This window comes from Aspergillus terreus, genomic scaffold (assembly GCF_000149615.1).
Source record: "Aspergillus terreus NIH2624 scaffold_6 genomic scaffold, whole genome shotgun sequence".
Classification (NCBI taxonomy): Eukaryota; Fungi; Ascomycota; class Eurotiomycetes; order Eurotiales; family Aspergillaceae; genus Aspergillus; species Aspergillus terreus.
This window is the reverse complement of record NT_165929.1, coordinates 1-22,720: the sequence shown is the minus strand read 5'-3', so window position 1 is coordinate 22,720 and position 22,720 is coordinate 1. Positions and strand designations below refer to the sequence as shown.

At 46.3% G+C, this 22,720-nt stretch overlaps 5 protein-coding genes across 5 annotated transcripts; 1 reads left to right on the top strand and 4 right to left on the bottom strand.

Annotated features, from left to right (window-relative positions):
- Positions 1-868: 868 nt before the first annotated feature.
- On the bottom strand, positions 869-4,742 carry ATEG_04253 (uncharacterized protein; the record flags this gene model as incomplete). Its single annotated transcript, XM_001213431.1, has 6 exons — positions 869-916; positions 937-1,846; positions 1,909-2,739; positions 2,805-2,967; positions 3,202-3,232; positions 3,396-4,742. 6 exons carry the CDS (start codon positions 4,740-4,742, stop codon positions 869-871), a joined length of 3,330 nt encoding a protein of 1,109 aa, XP_001213431.1.
- Positions 4,743-5,368: 626 nt separating this feature from the next.
- ATEG_04252 (inositol polyphosphate kinase VIP1) lies at positions 5,369-9,317 on the bottom strand (the record flags this gene model as incomplete). Its single annotated transcript, XM_001213430.1, has 3 exons — positions 5,369-5,432; positions 5,509-6,835; positions 6,890-9,317. 3 exons carry the CDS (start codon positions 9,315-9,317, stop codon positions 5,369-5,371), a joined length of 3,819 nt encoding a protein of 1,272 aa, XP_001213430.1.
- A 1,091-nt stretch (positions 9,318-10,408) lies between these two features.
- Positions 10,409-13,766, top strand: ATEG_04251 (rRNA-processing protein UTP21; the record flags this gene model as incomplete). The annotated part of the gene is made up of 5 exons (XM_001213429.1): positions 10,409-10,531; positions 10,626-12,116; positions 12,172-12,420; positions 12,482-13,120; positions 13,182-13,766. The coding sequence occupies 5 exons, from the start codon at positions 10,409-10,411 to the stop codon at positions 13,764-13,766; spliced, it is 3,087 nt and encodes a 1,028-aa protein (XP_001213429.1).
- Positions 13,767-14,276: 510 nt separating this feature from the next.
- Positions 14,277-15,791, bottom strand: ATEG_04250 (PIN and XPG domain-containing protein; the record flags this gene model as incomplete). Its single annotated transcript, XM_001213428.1, has 3 exons — positions 14,277-14,403; positions 14,513-15,466; positions 15,526-15,791. The coding sequence occupies 3 exons, from the start codon at positions 15,789-15,791 to the stop codon at positions 14,277-14,279; spliced, it is 1,347 nt and encodes a 448-aa protein (XP_001213428.1).
- A 948-nt stretch (positions 15,792-16,739) lies between these two features.
- On the bottom strand, positions 16,740-17,532 carry ATEG_04249 (rRNA-processing FCF1 family protein; the record flags this gene model as incomplete). Its single annotated transcript, XM_001213427.1, has 5 exons — positions 16,740-16,821; positions 16,872-17,163; positions 17,213-17,283; positions 17,344-17,403; positions 17,462-17,532. The coding sequence occupies 5 exons, from the start codon at positions 17,530-17,532 to the stop codon at positions 16,740-16,742; spliced, it is 576 nt and encodes a 191-aa protein (XP_001213427.1).
- Between the last annotated feature and the right edge of the window lie 5,188 nt (positions 17,533-22,720).

The window sequence follows — 22,720 nt, the reverse complement described above, 5'->3', positions numbered from 1 at the left end:
ATGCTCGTGCTCGTGTTCAACATTGTCACCCGTATTGATAACGAGTGACTTGAACCCTTCCGTAGTGTTCCCGGGGAGATCATCGTGGACCGCATCAGGTCCAAAGTGTGTGTCGACAAGATGCTGTACCACGGGCCACCCGTAGGCGTTCGTGAACATTCGCCTGACTATAATGTTGTTATGTGCGTCGGGCTCCAATCGAACAAGGACTTTGCGCCAGGACAAATCGCGATGGTACGCTCTCGCTATCTTCTCCTCGATCTTCAACCCGCTCTCATTCTCATGACCGCTTAGATGGGAGTGAGTCGACTCTCTATCTGGTGAAGCCGGCGGCACATCTGACGGCTTCGTCGGCGTTTGGCCAAAATTGATGGTTCGCCGTTTCGGAGGTAACGGCATTGGCACATCATCAGGATGGTAAACCCGATCATGGAATATCGTCCGAGGTCTTGAGCCCGGATCCGTAATAAATTCCGTGGGGGGAAGTGGTGGCAACAGAAGATCGCTGGCAGATTCAAAGAACGTGGTCTTTGGAGGAGCGTGAAGCCCATATTCATCGTACAGGTGATCACGGGCCAACGACTCCTCGGTAGAGGACGGAGAGGGAAGCCCTGCGTCTGTCGGATTGCCCGGGGGACCAAGGGTCTGGCTGCGTTTGAGAATCTTGGTCTGTTTATGTCCACCGTTTTTCGTTGCTGGCTTTGACTTGAAGATCGAAAAGAAACTGTTCAGTGGACTGTACGACGTCGGATCTATAGACTCGTCTCTGGATTTGACCTCCATGCTGTCGTCTGATGGGGCTTGTTTCTGGAGCTGTAGAGACGCCTGTTCTTCAGACGGAAGGGTTTGGGTATTTGCCTGCGTTGCGTTATGCTGCGAGGGCATTGCGGTCACTGATATGCCCTCCGTTGTCGAGCTGCCTCCTTCAGCATTCACCCTGCTCTCGGCAGGCGGCCGGGCCGATCTTGGGGATTTGGAATTTGCGCCGGTCAGCTCAGCCCAGCCCCATTCGGCCATCGTGCCCACAATTCCGTTGTCTCTCCTTGCCTTTTCCACTCGATCGAGCCCTTTCCAGTCGAGGAATAGTAAGCATGATGTCCGCAGAGGTACTATTCCATCATTGACGACGTTGGAATAGATAGTCCGATTTTGAAATTTGGCAAGAACTTCATGAGCAGGCCCGCAAGGCAAGATCCTGAGTAAAGGCTTGGATCCGGCGTCTGCATAATTTTGAGATTTTACAGGATCACCCTTGCCTCCAATTATGGCTTCCCAGCCGCTTCTCACTCTGGGCGCTGTCCAACTGAGTCCCAGATCCTGGCCAGTTCGACCGACAAGGCCTAGGTCCAGAGCGAATTTCACGTACATTGGGTTTTCGTTGCTTAGCCCAAGAAATGGTGTCGCTAGAGCAATGAAATTGACGGGCCTGATTGTGTTGAAGAATTCGGGTGAGTGCTTTTGGATATACGCAATAGCATATGTTTGAATAAGTCCACCGAGAGAATGGCCGATGAAGCTAATACTCGTAATCTGGTAAGGATGCTCATTAGAGGTCTTTAGACCACCATGGGTGTCAGAGATCAAACGTTCTCCAAAAGGCTGTTCTTTGGTTGGATTTCCCGATGGAGCAGGGTGCTGAGACCAAGGCTTCGATTTCGAGTTCTTGCGAGGGAGATATGGCTGGTCTGGGTATGTCATGAACAGTATGTACTTGGCAAGACGCTTGCCGAGATATTGAATCCCACGTTCGGTACGGACAGCGTTGCCAGAAAAGCCTCTGACTATGACTTGCTCGTCGTCGTCATCAGTATCGTGTGACAGAGACGCCCCATCACCGCTTTCCGTCCTGCATACTAGGTTAGAAATATTGTTTCTGAGTGATATTAACGCCTAATAGGGTTGACTTACCTATGTGCGGTGGGGTCATCATGGCCATCTTGCGTACGCTTGCGGCGCATCTCCTTTTTGCGCTGCTTACCCTTCTGAACCGATGCATCTATGCTCTCTTTGAGATAAAGCATATCTGCTCCGAGATTGCTATGGAGCCCGTGGGTTAAAACCACTAAATGGACTTTTTTCTTGGGCTTGCTGCGTGGCGGATGCGTGGATGTGTCAGCCGTATCTGACTGCTCTGGAACGTTTGAAGGGGAGCCAGGCGTGCCCCGTTCCTCTTCGCATGCTGGAAGCCGAGGCGTATTCCAGAGGCTAGCAGTATCATCCACCAGTAACTTGACAGCCTTGGAATATACCCCCTTAGTCGCAAGTACTTGTTCCCCAACGGGCGTTGACAACCAGTGATCCCGTAACCGAGCAGCTCGGGAAGAGTCCGAATTCGAGAAGCCACCGGTCTCCACTGACTTTTGATCGCGACCGATCAGGAGTTCAAAATTGACAGAGGCGGTGCTTGAAAAGATCACTTGCGATATGATCTCGATACGCCATGTAACAGGTTCGTATACATCTCCCGTGTGCCCGCGTCTCTTCGGGACCGGAATGGTTGCGCGCCAGCTTCCACCTGCTTTGAGATACGGCTCAAACTGTGGTGTCCCGCTCGTATCGTCATCAGGACTTCCAACATTTGGATCGAATGTGGACGGATAGCAGGAAGCATAAAGGGTATATGGGCCGTGGAGATATGCAGCTCGCAACGGGATCGCCGACGTATTCTTGATCTTGACATGCAGCTCTGAAGGTGGAGGATGTTCCGTATCAGCCGCCGGGTTATAGGAGAAGGTGTACCTGTTCCAGAATGTTAGCGGCACCGTGGTGACTCGCAAATCGTATAACGGGAAAAGGAGACCGACCGGACTACCTCGCCCACGCGGACACTACCAGCCTGGTGAATCAATGGCATATCAACAGGCTGGTTGGCATTGGCAGAGTAGATACGCCACCCGGCCAGTGAATAAAATCTCCACTCGCTCTCACTTCCTGGAGAAGGATGCCCTTGGTCTGCGGTCTGCGACGCTGAATATGTTCGAGGGGTGATGAGCATCTATTCGAAGCATACGCGCTCCCATCATAAGTTAGACAATTTGACGTTTCGGTAGTGTCCCATTAGAAGGGTCAGCTCATTTTCTTGCCGCCCAAACTGCCCAGTAGCGAAAATAGAGAAGACAACAATTTGGCCGGGGTGGATAAGGGGATGTCTGATATCGGGCGGCGGACGGGAGGATTTCCGCCCTGATAAGCACGTCTTACATAACTCGGCATCTGCAACCTCTTTAACTAACTAACTGACTTGCACGTGAATTAGAGGATTACATATGCACTAGAGACACAAGTTCAACGATCTAGTTATATTTGTATGAAAGAACACTAGAGAGAATTCAAGCTGCGAGTTCAAGATCCACGGGCGCCAATATCTTCAGTAGAGACCTGTGCTCTCGACATACCTCTACGCAACCGTCCCTCTCGACAGCGACGATCTTCCCATCAATACAGACCCGCCTCCACCTCTCGTCAGGTTCGTGGAAATCGATTCTAAGTCTCTCAATATCGATATAAGAGACGCCCTCCTCGTGCACATGTCGGCCCCCTTGGTAAGCAAGGCCCATCATCTTCATAGCATTTTCGGGTGATGTTGGGCCGAAATGAACCAATCGCAGGCAGCCATCTAGGGGACGACTCTCGGGAGAGATTAAGAAGTCTTTCTCGAGTCTTGGAACCAAGGTGGCCAGAACATACATGTGGTCCTTGCTGTCCAGAGTCGTAGTGTATTCCTCTCCTGTCTGGCTATTTTTCCGAGAGAGGGTGATTGTCCCGGCATATCTGTGGGTTTCCGTGCCATCTGAGGGGTGGAGCAATTCGTTGGCGGCCATCTTAAACCTTTGCGCGCCATACTTGCGGTACTCGACAGTATCGCTGTCCGCAACCAATGAAGCGTGCATACCCCAGCTTGCGACGACACCTCCGTAGACCGTTGGCGGTTGAGAACTCGGCATGGTAATAGGCACACGGGTACGACCTTCATCCGTGACATACCGCGCACCGGTGGAGAACATAGCGGCAAAGGCAGGCAATGGCTTTAATGCCCCTCGCAGCAGGGTTATCAGCCCGGCTGCTGGGTATGCAAGTAAGCCCATCGAGCTTGCCATGGCATTTCCCGTCCCCATTGGAATCAGGGCAATTGTAGGGAGTGTCAAGGACTTGTTTGTTGCCTTGTAAAAGGTGTCGATGGTATCGACGATGCCACCATCCCCCGAAAGAAAGATAATGGTTTGCGGTCGCCCTGCTTCGGCGCACGGAATGAATGTTGACTGGCAAAGGTCAACGATGGAGGTTTCTGAGCGGGTTTTGTGGACTTTGTAGTCCACCAGCCCGGTGTATGAGAACAAAGGCTGAAGAATATTGTCATAGTAGGATTCAGCCAGCCCTGTACCAGAAAGAGTCGATATGACAATGTGTACATTCAAATCAGGGCGTTGTGAAGAATTAAAATGTCCAGGCAGCCCTTCGAATAAATATCGGGACAGTAATTCCGTTGCAACAGATGTTGTCTGGATACTGTGGAGATACGTGGAGGACTCGACGCCATCATTGTTGTGGTTGGATTTCTTCTGGAGAAATAAGAGGATGTGATTCCCATGCCCTGGATCACCATTGCTCGGCAGAAGGCATACTATATCACCACATGGAATGAGAATATCATCTCCCTTGTCGCGGTTGTAGCATCGAATGTGGTCGTTCTCTGCCTCGTAACAGTCGAATACATCGTGACTGGTGCTCAATTGGTGCGTCATTGCTTCAACACTCGCTTTCAAAGCCCGTGAAGATCGTGAGGATACAGACGGATGGACAAGCGATGGTTATGGTAGTGAGGTTGGTCTTATCTGCCTAAACCCGTGACCGCTCACCAACACAAGGTACCTAGGTACATACCTTGTACCAGGCTGACACAGGGATGGTGGTTTATGATTTCCCCGCGATAGCGTGATACGAAATTGGCCTAGAGTACCTAGTGGGGCCGTCGAGACAATTAAAATAAATCTTTTGTCAGAGTAAGAATGACTCTACGTATACACCATGTTCTATTCCCGTCCCCCATCTACTTCCTCATCATGTTAAATGCTCGCAAGAAACAAAACCCAACTCCCTTGCTAACACTCCGCACCGTCCATCGCAAAGTGACCGATGGTTTACAATGCTCAACTAGATGGCTACCTGCGCATGCAGGGTGCACTGGAATAACACAATGACCGGTGAAAGAAGGTCATAGACAAGAAGACAAGAATAGACTCGGAAAAACCGACCGTAAAGTATGTTAACACCTGCCTCGACAAAATATAGTCGACTGCAGGAAAGGAGTTTCCTAAAGAGGAGGAGAGATCTCACAAGCAAGATCGCCGTATGGCCGCCGGAGGGAGGTCTATGGGCTCGACATGTGCTTGTCGCTCAGGTTCACCGCAATGAAGGTCTTGGGTAATTTAACTCTGGAGAACATCGTCATTAGCATGATTCATTTTCTCGCCTTACCATTGCCTAGCGCACGCAGGATAGCCCACTTACGTGTCAAATTTGGCCTTGAGCGTCTCGATGACCTGCTTCCAATCCTGATGAGGGGTCAGACTACGTCTGGGGGCGCAGCCGATGGCATGTCGAGAATCGAGCTGGACATCGAGTGGATCAAACGCATGGCAGCCGGGGCTAATTGATATGCGAATCGAATATGAATTTGTCGACGATTCGCAGTCTTTTGCCTCATAGAGCTCGAAACAAATCTGAGATAGGTAGTCCAGTTCGGGGATAGCTGTTCTGGCAATCTTCGTCTGTATGCCACCCTCGAGGATGCAGTTCAGAAGGGTGTAAATGTGGGACTCCTTGGTGAAGTAAAAGAAAGATTTCGCATCGGGCGAGGCTTGGACCTCCTCCAAATCCCTCACAATCTCTTGGAGAAGGGGCAAGGACGTCAGTAACCCGATCTCCAGCTTTTCCGTATCGGTGATCCCATATTCCTGGGGAGTGACGTAGTCAAACAAGACCTTCGCCAGCTTGTACAATTCCCTCAGTTTCGAGAGCCGTCCATCTATCTTTGCCTTCGTGGAGCTCGAACCAGGGTAAAGTTTGAAATAATGATCGTACGTATCATCCAGGGCCCTGAAATGCGGCATCGACTCGAACGCGTGGGTTCGTCTTTTCAACCCAAACCGTTGGGCAAGACTTGGATTATCCGTGCACCCCTCAGGTCTGGGATAGTTTCCAGCTCCATTCTCGGCCTTGCCGTCGGCTGCGGAGTCGCTCCGACTGGCATTCTTCAGAGAAGCATCATTCTCCTCATCGTCACCCTCGTCGTCCGGTGGCATGAACACCCACTCTAGAAATGGTCGATTGTGCAGGGCATCAAATTTCATACTGTCGTAAAGCTCAGAGAGCTTACTGGGATCCACCTTCTCCGTATCGCAAAATTCGGCGAAAAGTTTTTCCCATCTTTCTTTGAATAGCATGGGGTCTTCACCGGTGCACCAACGTCCTTGGATAGACTCTAGCGACGGGCCCTCTTGGCGAGTAGAGCTATGTTGAGAGCTGGCGTCGCTGGCCACGGGTGAACTATCCGAGAATCGATCGAGCCTCCGGAAGTTGTGGCGCATGACATCTCGATGGAACTTCATGAGCTCGACGACAGTAGCTAGCACAACAGAAGGCTCTGGAATATTGTCCTTAGGCCAAGTAAATTGCGATGGCGCAGACCCTTCCCGCAGAAGAAGCTTTAGCTTCTTCTTGACCTTGTCCATCAGATCCTTTGCGGCGTTTGAGTCGTCCAAAAGATCCTTTCTCACTTGAATGAAGTCATCTGGGAGCTCCTTTTGATCAAGAAAAGAGCAGGCCCAAATTTGAGCTGTGGGTGATGTTTAGCCAGGATTTCAACACAACATGCGCGTCCGAAACTTACCGCTTGTGCTCACTCTCCGCTCTGAGCTCGTAAAGATCCTGACATTGCTCAGAGCTTCTCGGTTCATCAACTTGAGATCGTCTCGCATATTGAGACCTAAGTCCTGCGACTGATAGCGTGCTGCATGCGTTGGTTCCCCTCCCCACTTGATAACCAGCTGGAGTTTGTCGAGTATGAGATCATTCTCAGCGGCAGAGAACCTCGAAAAAGTAGCACCTGAGATTGAGTCGCTGCGAGTCTGTGACCGGGATGGATGTTCATTCTCAGGTGCTGGCTCCTGAGGGCCAGGAGACGATAGTTCATCCTTGGGAGTGCAGTCCGTAGAAGATGACACTGTATTGGATGGCTCTCGCTCCTTCAACTCTTCTGGCTTCCTTTTACGGAACATGGGTTTGATTTGGACCTTCGTGCCAGGCCAACCGCCCTTCTTTTCAAGAGAGGTTCGAAGCAGCCTAAGCTTGTCTATATCTTCGAGGCCTTGCTCCATCGCGACCTTGACAGCATCAGAAACACTCGACAAGGCCGTCTCTCCCTTGATAACAACTTCCTCTTGATGTCCTTTCAACAAGTCGATGAAAGGTTGACTGTGAAAGGTAAACTTGAATTTCTGTTTGGGCGTACGGTCTGCGTGCCTGATGACCGCTACCATGCCCTTGAGTTTCCATGAGTGCTTGGAAGCAGGTGGGGGTGGTGGCGGATTCTCAGCATGCGTGTCAGTTGGAGCGGCATATGCTTTAACACCTTGGGGAGCATGGGCACTAGATATGGAGTATCTGTCTCTTGAACTCGGACCCTTGAGACTGCCCCCATTCTCCATTGCCTCAATGGTAGTTGACGGCGATAGCCCAGGAACCATAGAGTCCGACACGCCGTTTTCGGGACTTTTGTTGCCTTGCGTACTTCCATACAGCTTTGAGGTGCTGGGTGACTTGAGCAGGGTTTTCAGGGTATGCCTGTGGGACACTGAATGTTTCCAAGAATGGCCGCTTTCTGGAGAGCCGGTTTCAGTGGGTTCTGGCAGGCCTTCGCGTCGGCGTTTCTCAGCGAGGAAGGTCTCACTCAGGATACTCGCACAACGGTCATAATAATCATTGTTATCCTTAACAAAGCTCCAGCCGTTGACATCAATAACATAGCTCCGTTCACCGACACGAAGCATATCAAAACCGCAGATTCTCTGGCCGAATCCGTTCGAGATCTTAGAAGCAATGGCAGCCTCCTCCTTGCTGAGTTTTGTTATGTATCTGAGTTCTTTGCCATGGGTATTTCTGCGAACCAATCCGTCGACAACCGGTGATTTTCGTGTTTCTGCATGGCAGAAATCAGGACCGACAGTGTAAGCTTTGACATCCTCGGAATTATCAACCCGCAGGAACTGTTCATATATGTAACTCGAGTTCTGTTCCGTGACTGACCGCGGAACCACTAGGTCTGGGTCATACTCAGAACTTTTGTTTCCGACCTTTCGGAAAAGTCGTCGGCCACCGCCACCATATTGCTGGTCGTTGGGGAAATAGATATGGATGTTATGATCCTCCCCATTCACCGGCTTCTCGACGAATGGTTTTCTTAAGATCTTCCCATCAACGATTAGGGCGTCGCCATCATCCGACAAGGCGACACTCTTGGTTTTAGCAGCACCACCTCCAGTGCCATCTTCGGGGCCCTCAAGCTTGACACCAGTCAGCCTGTACACATGTTGAGCGAGCTCTGGAGTCTGCAGTAGGGGTCCACCGTCTCGATTGACCTCCATTCTTTTGGGAGTTGGAACATTCATATGGTCTAATATTCTCAAGCAAAGGCGTCTGTCCCACAAAACCTTTTGCATTGGTAAATCATTGACGCAGAAAGGCTTTCGAAGATTGGCATATGCGATGGCTTTGTCCAATGGGAAACCGTCGGAAAAGAATGCGATTAGGAAATCGCACACGGGCCAGTTCTCTACATCCTCGTCAAGGATCACTTTATCACCAAACACAATGACTTCAAAAGCACCCTTAGACTGAAGACGGGTCAGAATATTTTGACTGGGTTTGCTCCGGGCTTTCACATCCAAGGCGCACACCCCGATCCTCCCCAGGGTTGGATGTGCCGCTTCTGACTCACTGATGGAGCTTGCAGCTGTGCTCCCGCTTAGCCTCCTGTGAGCTCGACTGGACGAGCGAGTTGAAGAATGAGTGGCGCGAACCGCACTCTGGTTGTCTGTTGGGACTTCGGATTTCAACGACCTGGGTTGGCTGGCCTGCGCACGATGACTCCTCGAGGAAGTAGAGGCCGCAGAGTCGTACAGCAGGTTTGATGAAGATCTCTCGGCCTGTTCGAGACTTGGGCTTAGAGACGACCCAGCGGGTTTCCTCACACTTTCGACACTGCCTGTGCGGGAGCGATGACCGGACAAGCCATTGCTGCTCCCATCACTGAGGTCCATTGGGGATGCAGAACCAGCAATGTGGTCCTGAGTCGCGCAGAATCCACCGTGGGTAGCCCAAATATGTAATATCGGCAGAATCAGAAAGATTTCGAATTGAACAAGTCGATGTCGAAACTGGGGGATCTGCCTATGAGCAGACTCGGTCGGAGGGAGCAATTGTCGTTGTCTAAGCTTGTCGGAGCTTTTGAGAATCACGTAGAGGGCGTATATTGCAGAGCCAAGGAGGCCAGAGTTGAAGAAAAACCTGATCTGTGTGTCTCAGCGTGTTGGTGGGGGAGAGGGTTGGACGCTGTATGATGTCTTCAGTCCTTTGTCGGGCGGGTTATCGTGACAATCATGGGCATCTCCAACCAGTTATCAGTGGGTATCAGGGGGATGGAGCGGTCACCATGTCTGGAACTCGCTGGAGAAAATGGTTGTTTCTCCATTATTAACGCTACCACTGGCAGTTCCAGTAAAAAAAAAAAGTCACTTCCGAAAGAAGGTAGTGAATTGCCACAACGGTTCCACCCCGGTTGCGATGGAGCACCTGCCGCGGATCTGCATGCCTGAGGTTTGGGAATGAGCTTTGGAGGGGAAGGGGTCCCTGATAATGAATTCGCCAACCGGTCCAAATGGACTTATGCATGACATATAGATAGGTATATCCCACAAAAAGCAATAACATTGAGAAGAAGATTACTTGGATAAGTGATGGATACCAATTCTAGTACCGACCTCTGTACCTGGGTACCTACCAGGGTACCTCCCAGACCTTATTCATAGACTATCTAGGATATTTAGTGTAGATATATGTCTTCCTAGTTACCTATAAAACAATTATCCATTCAGTCCATCATAGCCCATTTCAAGGAACCTATGGTGGATAGAATTCTGCTGAGAAAGGGATGTTGCAAGCCAAATGAGTAATTTTCAAAACTGGAAGTATGTAATTTTCGGATGCCCTCGCAGGTGGTAGGCGGTGAATCGAAGGTTCTTCGAAGGTCGGCAGAAAAGATTCACCGCAGCCCATCATCGAAAATATCTCTTTGCGCTGCAGAGACCAGTGCACTGATACTCCAAGCTGGTTACCTGCAATAGTCGAGACCATGCCATCACTCAATGACGATGGCTTCGATATGCCTCTTGCAAAGAGGCAGAAAACGATAGGGATTCAAGGCCTTCAACAACAACAGAAGCTATCGGGATCTAGAATTTTTTCTCCGTTCCGGGTAAGTGAATAGATGCGTTTTGGGAATCCAATGCATTGCTCCCGTATATACGGGCCCTCTACTGCCTGAAGTATAGTACTGACTTGCTGACTAGACTTTGGGACTGGTGTCACCAACCTCCGTACCCTTCACGACGGTTCGTTTGGGTAAAGCTACCTTCCAAATCACAACCTCCGTGGGCCGCTCTCTACAGACATATGATTTGAGACGTGGTCTGAACCTGGTGTTCATCTCCAGGCCCGAGACTCCGGAGATAATAACCGCTACTTTCGCGTGGCAGGATAAAGTCTTTGCGGCATGGGGTAACGTGCGACCCGGTTCTTCTGGCGGCGTCTGGGTTTTCAAGCGCGGTAAGAAAATCGCGTCTCTGGAAACCCCCGAGGTCGTCGATGAGCCCATTGATCGGATCCTTGTGTTTGGCTCCTGGGTTGTGGGATGTACCAGGAATCGCATCCAAGTGTGGAAAAATGCATCTTACGAGCACTACACGACTCTAATTCCCCCCCGAGGCGGCGACGCGACGGTCGAGCAGATTTACACGGGGCAGATATGCAACATGCCGACGTATCTCAACAAGATTTTTGTGGGGCGGTATGATGGCAACGTTGACATATGGAATGTGAAGACCGGCAAGATGATCTGTACGATCCCGCCGATGCTGCCAGGAGCTGGTGCGGTGACTGCGATTCAGCCATGTCCTGTTTTATCTCTCATCACAATTGCCGACAAGAGTGGTTCGCTGTCCATTCGCAACATCGAGACCGGCGAAGTCGTTTTGTCGTTGCGACCGGGATCGTCCCAGTCTGAGCCTGTCACTTCAGTGACTTTCAGAACCGACGACCTGGGCGCTGGCGAAGATGGACGAACCCCAGGCGTCATGGCTACGGCGTGCCGGAACAGCGGTGATGTCACTATGTGGGATTTGAACAACGGGGGAAAGGTGGTGGGCATCCTTCGCGGCGCCCATCGGGCGATTGGAGATGCAACTGGGTCAGGTGTGAACCATGTCGAATTCTTAGACGGCCAACCCGTTCTGGTCTCATCAGGTTCGGATAATGCTCTGAGAACATGGATCTTCGACGAGGTTCCGTTTTCACCCATTCCGCGACCACTTCATTCAAGACGTGGTCACGCGGACGCTGTAACTACACTTGGGTTCCTACCTTCGGCATCTGATGGTTCGGAATTCGGTGGCAAGTGGCTGCTTAGCGCTAGCAAAGACTCCAGTCTCTGGGGTTTTAGTGTGCGAAAGGACAGTCAAAACACAGAGCTCTCCCAAGGATCCGTGGAACATAAAGCAAAAAAGCTGGTTGGATCCGGCGATATGAAGACGATGCAGGGTCTCAAAGCTCCCGCAATCACCTGCATTGCTTGTTCGCTGAACCGGGACGGGGGCATGGGTGTTGCAACCTCGGGTTCTGTGTGGACGAACCCAAAAGCAACCAACGCAGATGCTTCTAATAAGACGGGCTGGGAGAGTATTGTAACTGGCCATCGTGGCGATAAGTATGCCAGGACTTGGTTCTGGGGAAAAAAGAAAGCCGGACGTTGGGCATTCGAAACTGGCGACAAAACTGAAGTGAAGGTAAGATCATCTACTCTGGAAATTGTCTTTTACTAAACAAGATATTATATATTAGACCGTCGCTATATCACAATGCGGAACGTTCGCCCTAATTGGCTCTGCGGGTGGTAGCATCGACATGTTCAACTTGCAGTCTGGGGCTCATCGCCAGAGCTTCCCAGGCAAAAGCCACAAAAAGAAAGGCTCCGTCCCATCCGCCTTGCTGAAGGATGAGAATCCTGGACATACGAAAGCAGTCACTGGGCTGATGGTCGACAGTCTGAACCAGACTGTCATAAGTTGTGGCTTGGATGGAAAGGTTAAGGTAAAAGAAGACGATCTGTAACCTTGTCGAGCTCAGCTAACCTTACATGTTCTTATAACAGTTTTGGGATTTTGTCTCTGGACGCCTGGTTGATGAGCTTGACTGGTGGCCGATGACATCTGTTACTGGACTTCGGTATAACAGTACGAGCGAACTGGTGGCCTTCAGTTGCGACGACCTTTCAATCCGCGTGGTTGACATTGAGACAAGAAAGGTCGTGCGTGAATTCTGGGGCTGTGTCGGTCAAGTCAATGACTTCGCTTTCTCTTCTGATGGGCGATGGATCATTGCCGCTTCGATGGATTCTATAATTCGAGTATGGGATCTGCCGACGGGGCATCTTATTGACCTTTTCCGCATCCCCAGTACATGTACCGCGTTGGCCATGTCTTCTACGGGTGAGTTCCTAGCTACTGCTCATGCGGACGGCTTGGGAATCAGTCTCTGGTCTAACCGGAGTTTGTTCACCCCCGTGTCAACCCGGAATCTTGAAGAAAGCGAGGTTTCAGAGGCCGCAGCCCCTACTATATCTGGGGAAGGGGCTGTAGGAGCCATTGAGGCTGCTTTTACAGAGAATCAGGATCAACACGAGGCGGAGGGACCTGTTCTGACAACGGAACAACTGAGCCGGGACATGGTAACACTCAGTGTTGTTCCCAAAAGCAAGTGGCAGACATTACTTCATTTGGATCTGATCAAGGTTGGTTCCCTCACATGCCTATCCATACCCATCTCGATACTAACGAATAACCCCGTTTTAGGAACGCAACAAGCCAAAAGATGCTCCCAAGGCTCCTGAAAAGGCTCCTTTCTTTCTTCCTGCTGCCACTGGGGCCAAAGTTTCTGATGATATCGATCTGGGTGCTCTAGCTGATGCGACAGCCGCTGAGCGCTCTCGAGTTGCCAAGTTGCAGCGTGATGCCAACGGCGACGTTGCATCGTCTCGATTTGCCCAGCTTCTAGACGCTGGTGATATGTCGGGTGACTTCACGCCTTTTGTCGAACATCTCAAGTCACTGTCTCCAGCTAAAGCCGATCTTGAAATCAGATCTCTCAATCCCAAAGCACGAGGGGGCCGTTCTGAAATGTCGGCTTTTATTCGTGCACTTTCCAGCCGCCTCTTCTTGAAGAAGGATTTCGAGCTTGTCAATGCTTGGATGGCAGTGCTTCTCAATGTACATGCTGACACTATCGCACAATGCGCTCAGTCCGACTCTGATGACAGCAAAGTGTTAAGAGAAGCCCTTGTTGCTTGGAGTGAGGCCCAGAAACGGGAAGGAGAGCGTTTGGCAGGGATGGTGGGTTATTGTCGTGGAGTGGTCGGATTCCTCAGGTCTTCTCGTTAGGAGTGATAAAAGTGACGCGCCAGGTTGGATAATGCATTTCTCATCTGTGTCTATATACATTTTCACCCAAGGACCTTACACATAGAAATGATATACAGTACATAATGCTGGATTGGTATTAGTCCGAGGCAAGTAATTCATATAAATTAGGCGGGCCCCTGTTGACAGTGATGTTTGACCGGTCCTGTGGGAGACTGCTTCGAGAACGTGACGGGTTCGCTGATTGTGAATGTTCATCACTGGCTTCAGACCTTTCCTCCCCAAAGAAGAGGCCTAGAAACTCACTCATTGAGGACTGGGAAACAAGACCCTCCGTCATTTGGCGTGTGGACTTCATCATTATATGTAAGGGTGGGAGACCCAAAAGGATAGAGTCCACTTGGGCGACAGTATCATCAACCGTCTCAGCGAGCTGAAACAACTGCCTGAGTATTCTTAGTGAGTAGAGGACCGACTGAATTTGCGCAGCGAGGTGGACATCCGCCCATTCCAGCCCGTCCCCAGTGCGACTCAGAGCGAGAAAGCGGCCCAGCTGCCTATAATCTGGGAAAGTATTTGAAGATGCCTCGGCGAAGATTTCGCAAAGGCCAAAGGTTCTCCAATAGGCCTCTGACTCGGAGTCCAACTGGAATCTTTCCTGTATTGATAAGAGGCGGTCTCGGAGACTTGTCAATTCTGATGCTATCCAGTCATCGTTGCCCAGAGGTATTCTATCCGCAGTAATTCGTCCACCACGTCGGACAAACTCATTGATGTGCGAGTACCTCTCGGGCTTTGGACGCGAGGCATTGAGTATTGAATAAGCAATGTTTCTGGTTGAACGTCCTTGCATCCACGCAGAACGTCTTGCATGGTCCTCAACCAGAATCGGTAAATAAACATGCGGAGCTTCCTTTGAAGCGCCGGTCATGCGTGACTCGTATTGGCAAAATAACTCTGAGACCCTTGTGTCAAGGCATTGGAGAGTCGGTGGGATCAAGGACTGGCTACCATCGTCAGGTCGATACTCCTCGGCGAAACTTCGATATTCAGCCTCACTCCCTGACCTGTCTTGCTTAGACTGGTGTATTAGCTCGACCAAGCTCATGTCTGGGCATGTCTTCAGTTCGTAGGCTAGACTCAGAAGGTCTGGAACTCCCAAACGGTTAGCGATTAACGCGGGAGATAACCGCACTGCGGTTATTTGGGGCGTTGCGCCCCTCGATGTCATTTCAACGGTATTAAAGAGAACCACCGAACCTCTCCTCCCAAGATTATGAAGCAGGAGATCCGAGTCGTTGGTGAGAACGGCACAATCAGTCGCCCTTGCGACATGGGCGCAGTGAATGTCAGCTTCTCCGGGAACCATGACAGTAATATCAGCCCATGGAAAGTCGTCTAGGGTGAGAGACTGCGTGGATATCACATTCTTCGACACTTGAAGAATGTTTTCTCTGTTCCATCTGGTTTTAAGGTCCTCAAAGACCGCAGGCACCATGAAAGGATTCTCGGGTAGATCTTTGAATTTCGCAGGCAAGGGTCTGCTGCTAAAGAGATGCCGAGGGTTCATAGTACGGTCTTGTACTGAGCTTTGGGTTCCCTTGAATCCATATTTTGCTTTGGACCGAAAATTCTCGAGACGTCTCCTGCCTTTCTCCAACCGAGAGAGCCGCGTCTCCCGCTTCTCTGCAGGTAGGGCGCCATCGAAGCATATGCTTTCTCTATTGATCCAAATCAGCCTCGAGCGCCATTGACATGGCTGAGTATTATCTGAACATACATTTTCACATTGACCAGTGCCAATTGCAAAAGGAAGAACATGACAGCACGACTCACTTCGTCGCATGTCGGCTGAATGTCCGGATATTCAAGATTCAGGTTTGCTTGAGAGAGCAGACGGGTATAGACATGATACACCAGACTAGGACCATCAATTACAACGGACCTAGTGTACGCCACGTCGTCTAGTTGCGACTCGCTTCTCCCTTCCAGCACAACAGCCTCTGAGAAGGGCATCAGGTGTCTTGAGAGGTGCGGGATTCCCATCGTTGCAGACCCGGTCTCTCTCAGTACCTTCCGTCAGAAGTGACATGCATTGATTTCGACTCTGACGTTGAAACGAGAAGGGTGTCCACTTAGTCAAGATACATTCCTAGCAACGACCCTGTAGTTACTTACAGCGCTGTGTCTGAAGCCAACGGAAAAAATTCGTGATCTACATGTTTTCTCGGAAGGCGGTGAGATGATAAGATAAGCGGCCTTGATGTTTTCTCCAGCAAAACCAAACAGGCATATAGCTGTAACCCGGGACCAAACCATTAGCATTATTGGAATTGGAAAGTCCTGTTAACTAGCCAGGGGTGTCAGCGCGCTCGACCGTCAGAGACCAAGATTTGTTCGAGGATATTACGAGACTACAATGCTTTCAGCAGCATTGTCTCTGTAGGGATATTACAGATTTGTGCATAGACTTGGATTGAATCAAACTCTGTGAATTGGTCTGCCATACCATCCACTGTCATTCAAATATTTGAAGGGTATCAATAACATGCTTGACCGGCCTCGCAACGTGAGACAACAACACAAGCGTGTTGCGTAACAATACGCTTTTGCACCCATCATAGGCCAAGGACGATTGTCAAAAGTCATGACATGACAAGAAAACCGACGCTTTAGTGTATCATTGTACATAAAACAGATGTTGGTAAGCCAAGTACTCCGTAACCCCTGATAATGGCCGTAAAAGGTGTCATTGTAGCGGTGAAGTGGGCTCTGTTATCGGCGCGGGAATTTTTTGATCCTAACATCAGATCAACAACCAAGCGCTCATTTTGTCAGAGTGTCACCATGAATGCTGTGCAATTCCTTGTGCTTGGCTCAGGCACAGTATGGGTTGTCATGGCGATCATGGAGTTGTGTGATCATCGAATGAAGGTATTGGACCATTAAAAGCTGGTGCATTAGGACTTCACATGAACGTCGCCCAGTCGTCCCTCATTTCTCGGGGGCATCGGGAAGCCTCTCGATAACGTATTTTCCACGAGCCACGCTCATGATCGGAACACCAGGAACTTTCCTGAGGGTCATGTTAGGTGACGTTTTGGAAGGACCTGAGTGGGTGCTTACCGAATTCTTCGCTTCAAGTCCCGATCATTTGTTGCAACGATATAGACGCGGTGCTTCATGACGCGATCAACGAGGCAATCATCTGCATACGTGCCTTTGTGGTCGCACCGTATCCGTTCAAATCGAGGATCCTTCGCAACACGCAGAGCGAGTCTGTATTTCTGCCCAAGCTTTTCCAATTCTGCAAGGACACAGTCGGTGACTATGGGTATGCACTTGGCGTACAGACAGTCCATCATGGTCGGAATAACTTCGAGCTTATGTTGAATAGTATGTGAAATGAAGTTGGTATCTGCTTGTCGATTAGCTGCTGAGAACGGTGGCCGCACGACCCTTCATACCGACTAGCACAGAATACGGAGGAGTAAGGGCGGTGTTATACTGGAAAAAGAGCGAAGACGGGGCTTGTTGGCTGGGATAGCATGGCTGTCAGAAGATTCTCCGGTGAATATTGGTGATAAGCTCAACATACACATCGCGAACTTCTTCGCCTGTCTTTGTGTTGGGTTTCTTCTGATCCTGAGCCTTTACTCTGTTGTTGGGAAAGTTTGTGAGTGCTGGTCTCTGATGCGTATTGATAGGGAACATACAATCGCTTGTCATGGGCTTTGATGACTCGCTTCTGTTGTGCGAACTTCCGTGTCTTCCTTTGAACACCCATTCTGACAAGAGCTAGTTCTTTGAGATTTGAAGCACAGTGGTTCTAAACCGCAGAGATGTCGAGAAGTATCCGATTTTTCGTCGCCGGTATGACTAAGCCCGGTCTTGGGTCCGCGGCAATTCCGCTGGACCCAAAATTCTGCCACCGCCCTTTTGAGGCAATCTCATCACCGGTTACGCTAATGCGCCAATGCATTCGTGCCCCTTCCTCCGCATAAGGTGAGGTTCCCACTGTGGATGAAGCAAGGAGATCCGTACGCAGTACTTCGTATTCTCCCCGACACATTGCCGAGGCAGCGGAGCGAAAATGATCGATGTCATCCTCACACACTAAAATGAGCTCTAGATTACCAAAAGTCTACGAGAAGCGGGGCATCTCACCAGGGGACTGTCTACTGCTGGTATGCCGACGAGGAAATGCAAGTAATAAGCAACCTTCCTTATATTTTTCTTTGCAGATCTCAACTAGAGTGGGCAATGGCCAGGTGAGGGGAGGTTAAGGACCTCCAGCATAACCTGACCGCAGGTTAACGGTAAGGTTAAGTACCTTATTTTTACCTGACCGCGGTATAAAAAAAAGAGGTCAGGTTAACCTGATTAACCGTTCTTGGCGCTAAAAGCAATATACCTTACCTATTTAGATCTAGTCCGGTTAAGGTTCCGGTCAGGTTAACCGCATTAACCTTACCGTTTCTAACTAACCTTCTAAAAATCTATAATAGAAGCGTTATTTAATTTTTAAAAAAATATTAAAAATAAATAACTATATCTCTTATTCAAATTATCTTTATAAAAATATCTAGACTCTAGTGTAGCTGGTAGAATTCTTATTTTTTTATAAAAGCTGGTGTTACCCAGAGATACGGCATAGAAATATATATTAATATATATCTTGTTTCCTATTACCAGCATTAATAGTAGATTTTAAAGATAATCTCTATTGTAGCTATTATATTAATTATTTAGAGTAATAGTATCCTTATCTATATCTTTATTATTAACAGAAATGCTATATTTCTTATAAAATATTCCTTATTTCTAATATTCTTATAGTAATAGACACTGATAGTAGCTAGATTATCACGGGTTCTATCCTAACTACCACTAATCTTTATTAAATTTATTATATTTTAGTAGTAACGCGACGCGTTCTCTTTGTTAATCTACTAATATTATGTCTTTTAAAAATTTCTCTTTTCTATCTTCTAGTATCTATGCCATTAATAAAGCCTTACTATTTATTATAGTATATTAATCTTATCTCTCTAATCTATGTTTACAGGATACTATTATACTATCCTTCTTAATCTCCTAAGTCTTTACTAATAGCGATAATTAGATAAAGGTTAATACCTATTCTATTTTCTCTTTATCTTCTAAGCTTAATTCTCTGTATCTCTCTAAAGGCCGTAAAATTATTTAGTATCTAACTAAGCAAGAAAAGATTTATATCTTTAAAGAATAGTAGAATACTACTACTTAGGTCTAGAAACGGAGAAAAGCTAAAAAACTAGTAGTTTGATTTAATTCTAAAAGATACTTATCTGTATAGAACAAATTCTATAAAGGCGTATAATTCCCGGACGGGACTCTCTATGTCTTTTATATTTTATATTTTTATCTGCTCTAATATCCGTTAATAGAGTATACTAGAACTAGTTTAATAGCCTATTATGTTCGAAAAGGCTGCTCTAAGAAATTGTCTTCTGTACCTTCTAAATAAACAGTAGCTTAGATACTAAGTGAAAAACCGGTAGGGTATCTGTTCTTCTTCTATTTATCTTATACTAAGAGCTTCGATTTCTTAGGGCCTTACAACTATCTACACCGAATAAGAATTCCTTAATTAAGTCCTGTGATTTATCGTTGCCTGCTATCTGCCTTTTCGAACTGTTAAGTATATCTAATTTAAACGAATAATTAATCTCGCCGCTGCCGGATTATCTCGTAGATTGTATATTCCGAATCAAAAGTAAATCCAGAAATAATTAATTAAGTTATCGGATAAAATCTATATATAGCTACTCTCGCGGTTCCCAGCAACTAGCAGAATGTTAATTATACTTAACTGTTAGATAAGCCCGGATTAGAAAGTATTTCTTACACTTACTAGCTATTTCTTAACAGACGATTTTAATTATTATAAGATTATTCTAGACTTCCGACTGGTATCCGGTTCTTATACAGGTAAAACCCTTGCTGCTATTGTTCTGTCGGTTTTTTATAAGTATAATCTATGCTATTGTCTACTAGGGGTAATAACCGACAACGTAAGTAATAACAGTACTATATTCTTCTTTCTTACAGAGTAACTTCGCGATAAACTTAATACGAATATCTAGATCTAGGATACTATTGCTGACCCGGAGCTTTCTAAAATCCTTCGGAATTAGTATTATATCCTATATCTTATTTATGTTATTTAACTCTGTGTTATCTTCTTTATAAATAAATTGCGGATCGCAGCGGAGAATAATACTGTCTCCTATATATAGGAGAACAGCGATAAAACGCTTAAAGCGTCTAGTAGTATTTTATAAGCTATTAAAAAGGTATATACGCTAGCTAGCCGAGATTTCGGTTATAACCGAGAAGGTTGCTTAGATCTAGCTACCTAGAAAGATGCTAAGAAAGGTTTCCTTAGCTTCCTTTCGGTTATAATCGAAAAGGTTACTTAGATCTAGCTACCTAGGAGGATGCTAAGGAAGGCTTCCTTAGCTTCCTTTTAGTTATAACCGAAAAGGTTGCTTAGATCTAGCTATCTAGGGGGATACTAAGGAAGCCTTCTTTAACCTCCTTCTAGATAGCTTAAATAAGTATCCAGTATTTACTAATATCTATTATATCCCTAGATTCGAAAAAATCACTAAATTTATAAACGCTAGCCCTTAATATCGTAAAAGATTTTAACTTACTCAGCGTCTGGAATCTAAATCTATATACTATCTGCTTTTTAACTACAAAATCTGCTGGAACTCTTTCTATCTAATAATTTAACGCGCACTGAAGCTCCGCTAACTAATTAAGAGCTTTATCCAGTACTAGGATAGTCAGAAGCTTGACTATCTACGGCCTACACCGGTAGAATAGAAACAGTTAGAATATCTTCTAGAGCTTCTATATCTATTTTACATCTTCACATCCTACCTCTTAAAAAACACTGGCCCTACCGTCTATAGGGTATATAATATCTATAACAATCTATTTAACTATCTAGATCTTGCCATTAATTATCTTCGGAATAAATAAGCCTTATAGAAATAATAGATTCTTAAAGACTTAGAAGAAGCCTACAAAAAACTCTGGAAATACTATCGATGAATATACTAGGTAGAGAGTTATATCTACGCTATTACAATGATTCTTAATCCTACCTCTAAACTTAAGAAGTTTAAAACAGCTACGTAGCTTAATAATAATACTAATTAGTATTAAAAATATCGCACTGTTTTTAAGAAGGTATTCTACTTTTACTATAGTTAGAATCTAAGTATTAATACACTATCGACTATTTTAGATCTATTATCTAGACTGAATAAGGTATTTTACTATCTCTCGAAACGACGAAGACTTGCTACTTTATTAGAAATCTTTAAGGAGCTTAAGGCTTATCTTAATATAGAAGATAAGTTGTACTTTAAATAGATCTACACTCTGCTTACTGTCGATAAGGCACTACCGATTAAACTAATATTCTTGCCTACTGGAAATCTCGTCGTAACTAGTTTCTAATTCTCTACTCTATGGCAAGAAACTTTCTTACAGTCGTAACCAACGGTGTTAGTATCAAATGCCTCTTTAACAGCTTTTAAAATATCTGTTACTATCGCCGGAGTCGGTTATATCCTAATACTATTAAGACGATTATACTGTAGATATATACCGATTACTTTACTATTAATAAGGAATATCAGCAGATTCTTAATAAGGTTAATCCTAACTCTATTATCTTTGTACATAAGGAAGAAAATAATAATATAACCGAAGCGCCTTTGTATATTAGTAACAATAAGGATATAAATAATATAAATAAGGATCCGGAGGATAGATTGTTACTAGAACCTATATATACTATCTAGACTGTTAAAAAAATATAATCTCTTTAATATTATTAACGACGCCCGGGATAGTATAAAGAATAGAAAGTAGATAATAGATATTTTTTTTTTAACGTGTTCTCGAAGTAGAATATTTTAATTAGTTTATTCTAAGCAGTAAATTATATTACGGGATCACAAGAGTATTAATACCGAAATAAAAAAATACAGTAAATTATAAAGGTAATTAAGATATATTAATTACTGTTTAACCTGCGGTTAGTACTCTTACTAAATTAATCTCTCCTATTTTACCGGCCGGTTAATCCGGTAAAGTATAATTTTTAATCTTAACCCTAACTGTATCTCTCCGGTTATTAGATTCTTTATACCTTAACCTAACCTGGCCGGTTATGGTCAGGTTATGGTGAGGTACAACGGTGAGGTTAACCCACTCTAATCTCAACCATATCTGAGAGATACAAGACTTAGTCCCCACAGGAGATATAGGCCCATAAGGTTAGAATCGAGAGGTCTTACCAGTACTAGACCTGCTTATGTCCCTAACTTGCGAGTCTTTGTACTCAGGTGATAGCCGTCTCTAGTAAGCAGCCCCACCCCGCCTTCGGGGGTTAGTCTGCTTCACCTTAATGTAATTTTTTACCTTAATATAATTTTTAAAGCCTTTTAACCTACTATCTACTACCATTATTATAAATTCCTATTCTAAAGTTAAGAATTGTATTTTAAAGGCCTATAAAACTACTAAATATATTAAAAAACTAAATATTCGCGCGTTATCGCGTGAATTTAATATTTCTTCTTATTAGTTTTAGGCACGCCTATAAAAATAAGTAATTTAGATTTTATATTCTACTTTAACTAAAGCGCTTAATAACTTATAAAAAAAGTTTTAATTTACTAGATTTGTGGCAAGCTTAGGAATGGTAAGGTAAGATGATTGTATTGGAGTAAAGCAGAGTGTTAGGAACGGCGGTTATAGATCGGATATACAGTATATAGTAGCGACTATTAATATAACCAGTTTAGTATAATATATCTCTGTACTACGGTAGATTATATATATAATTAAAAACAGCGATATTATAGGAGATTAATACAAGATAATATCCCTATTGTAAGAATAGAAAG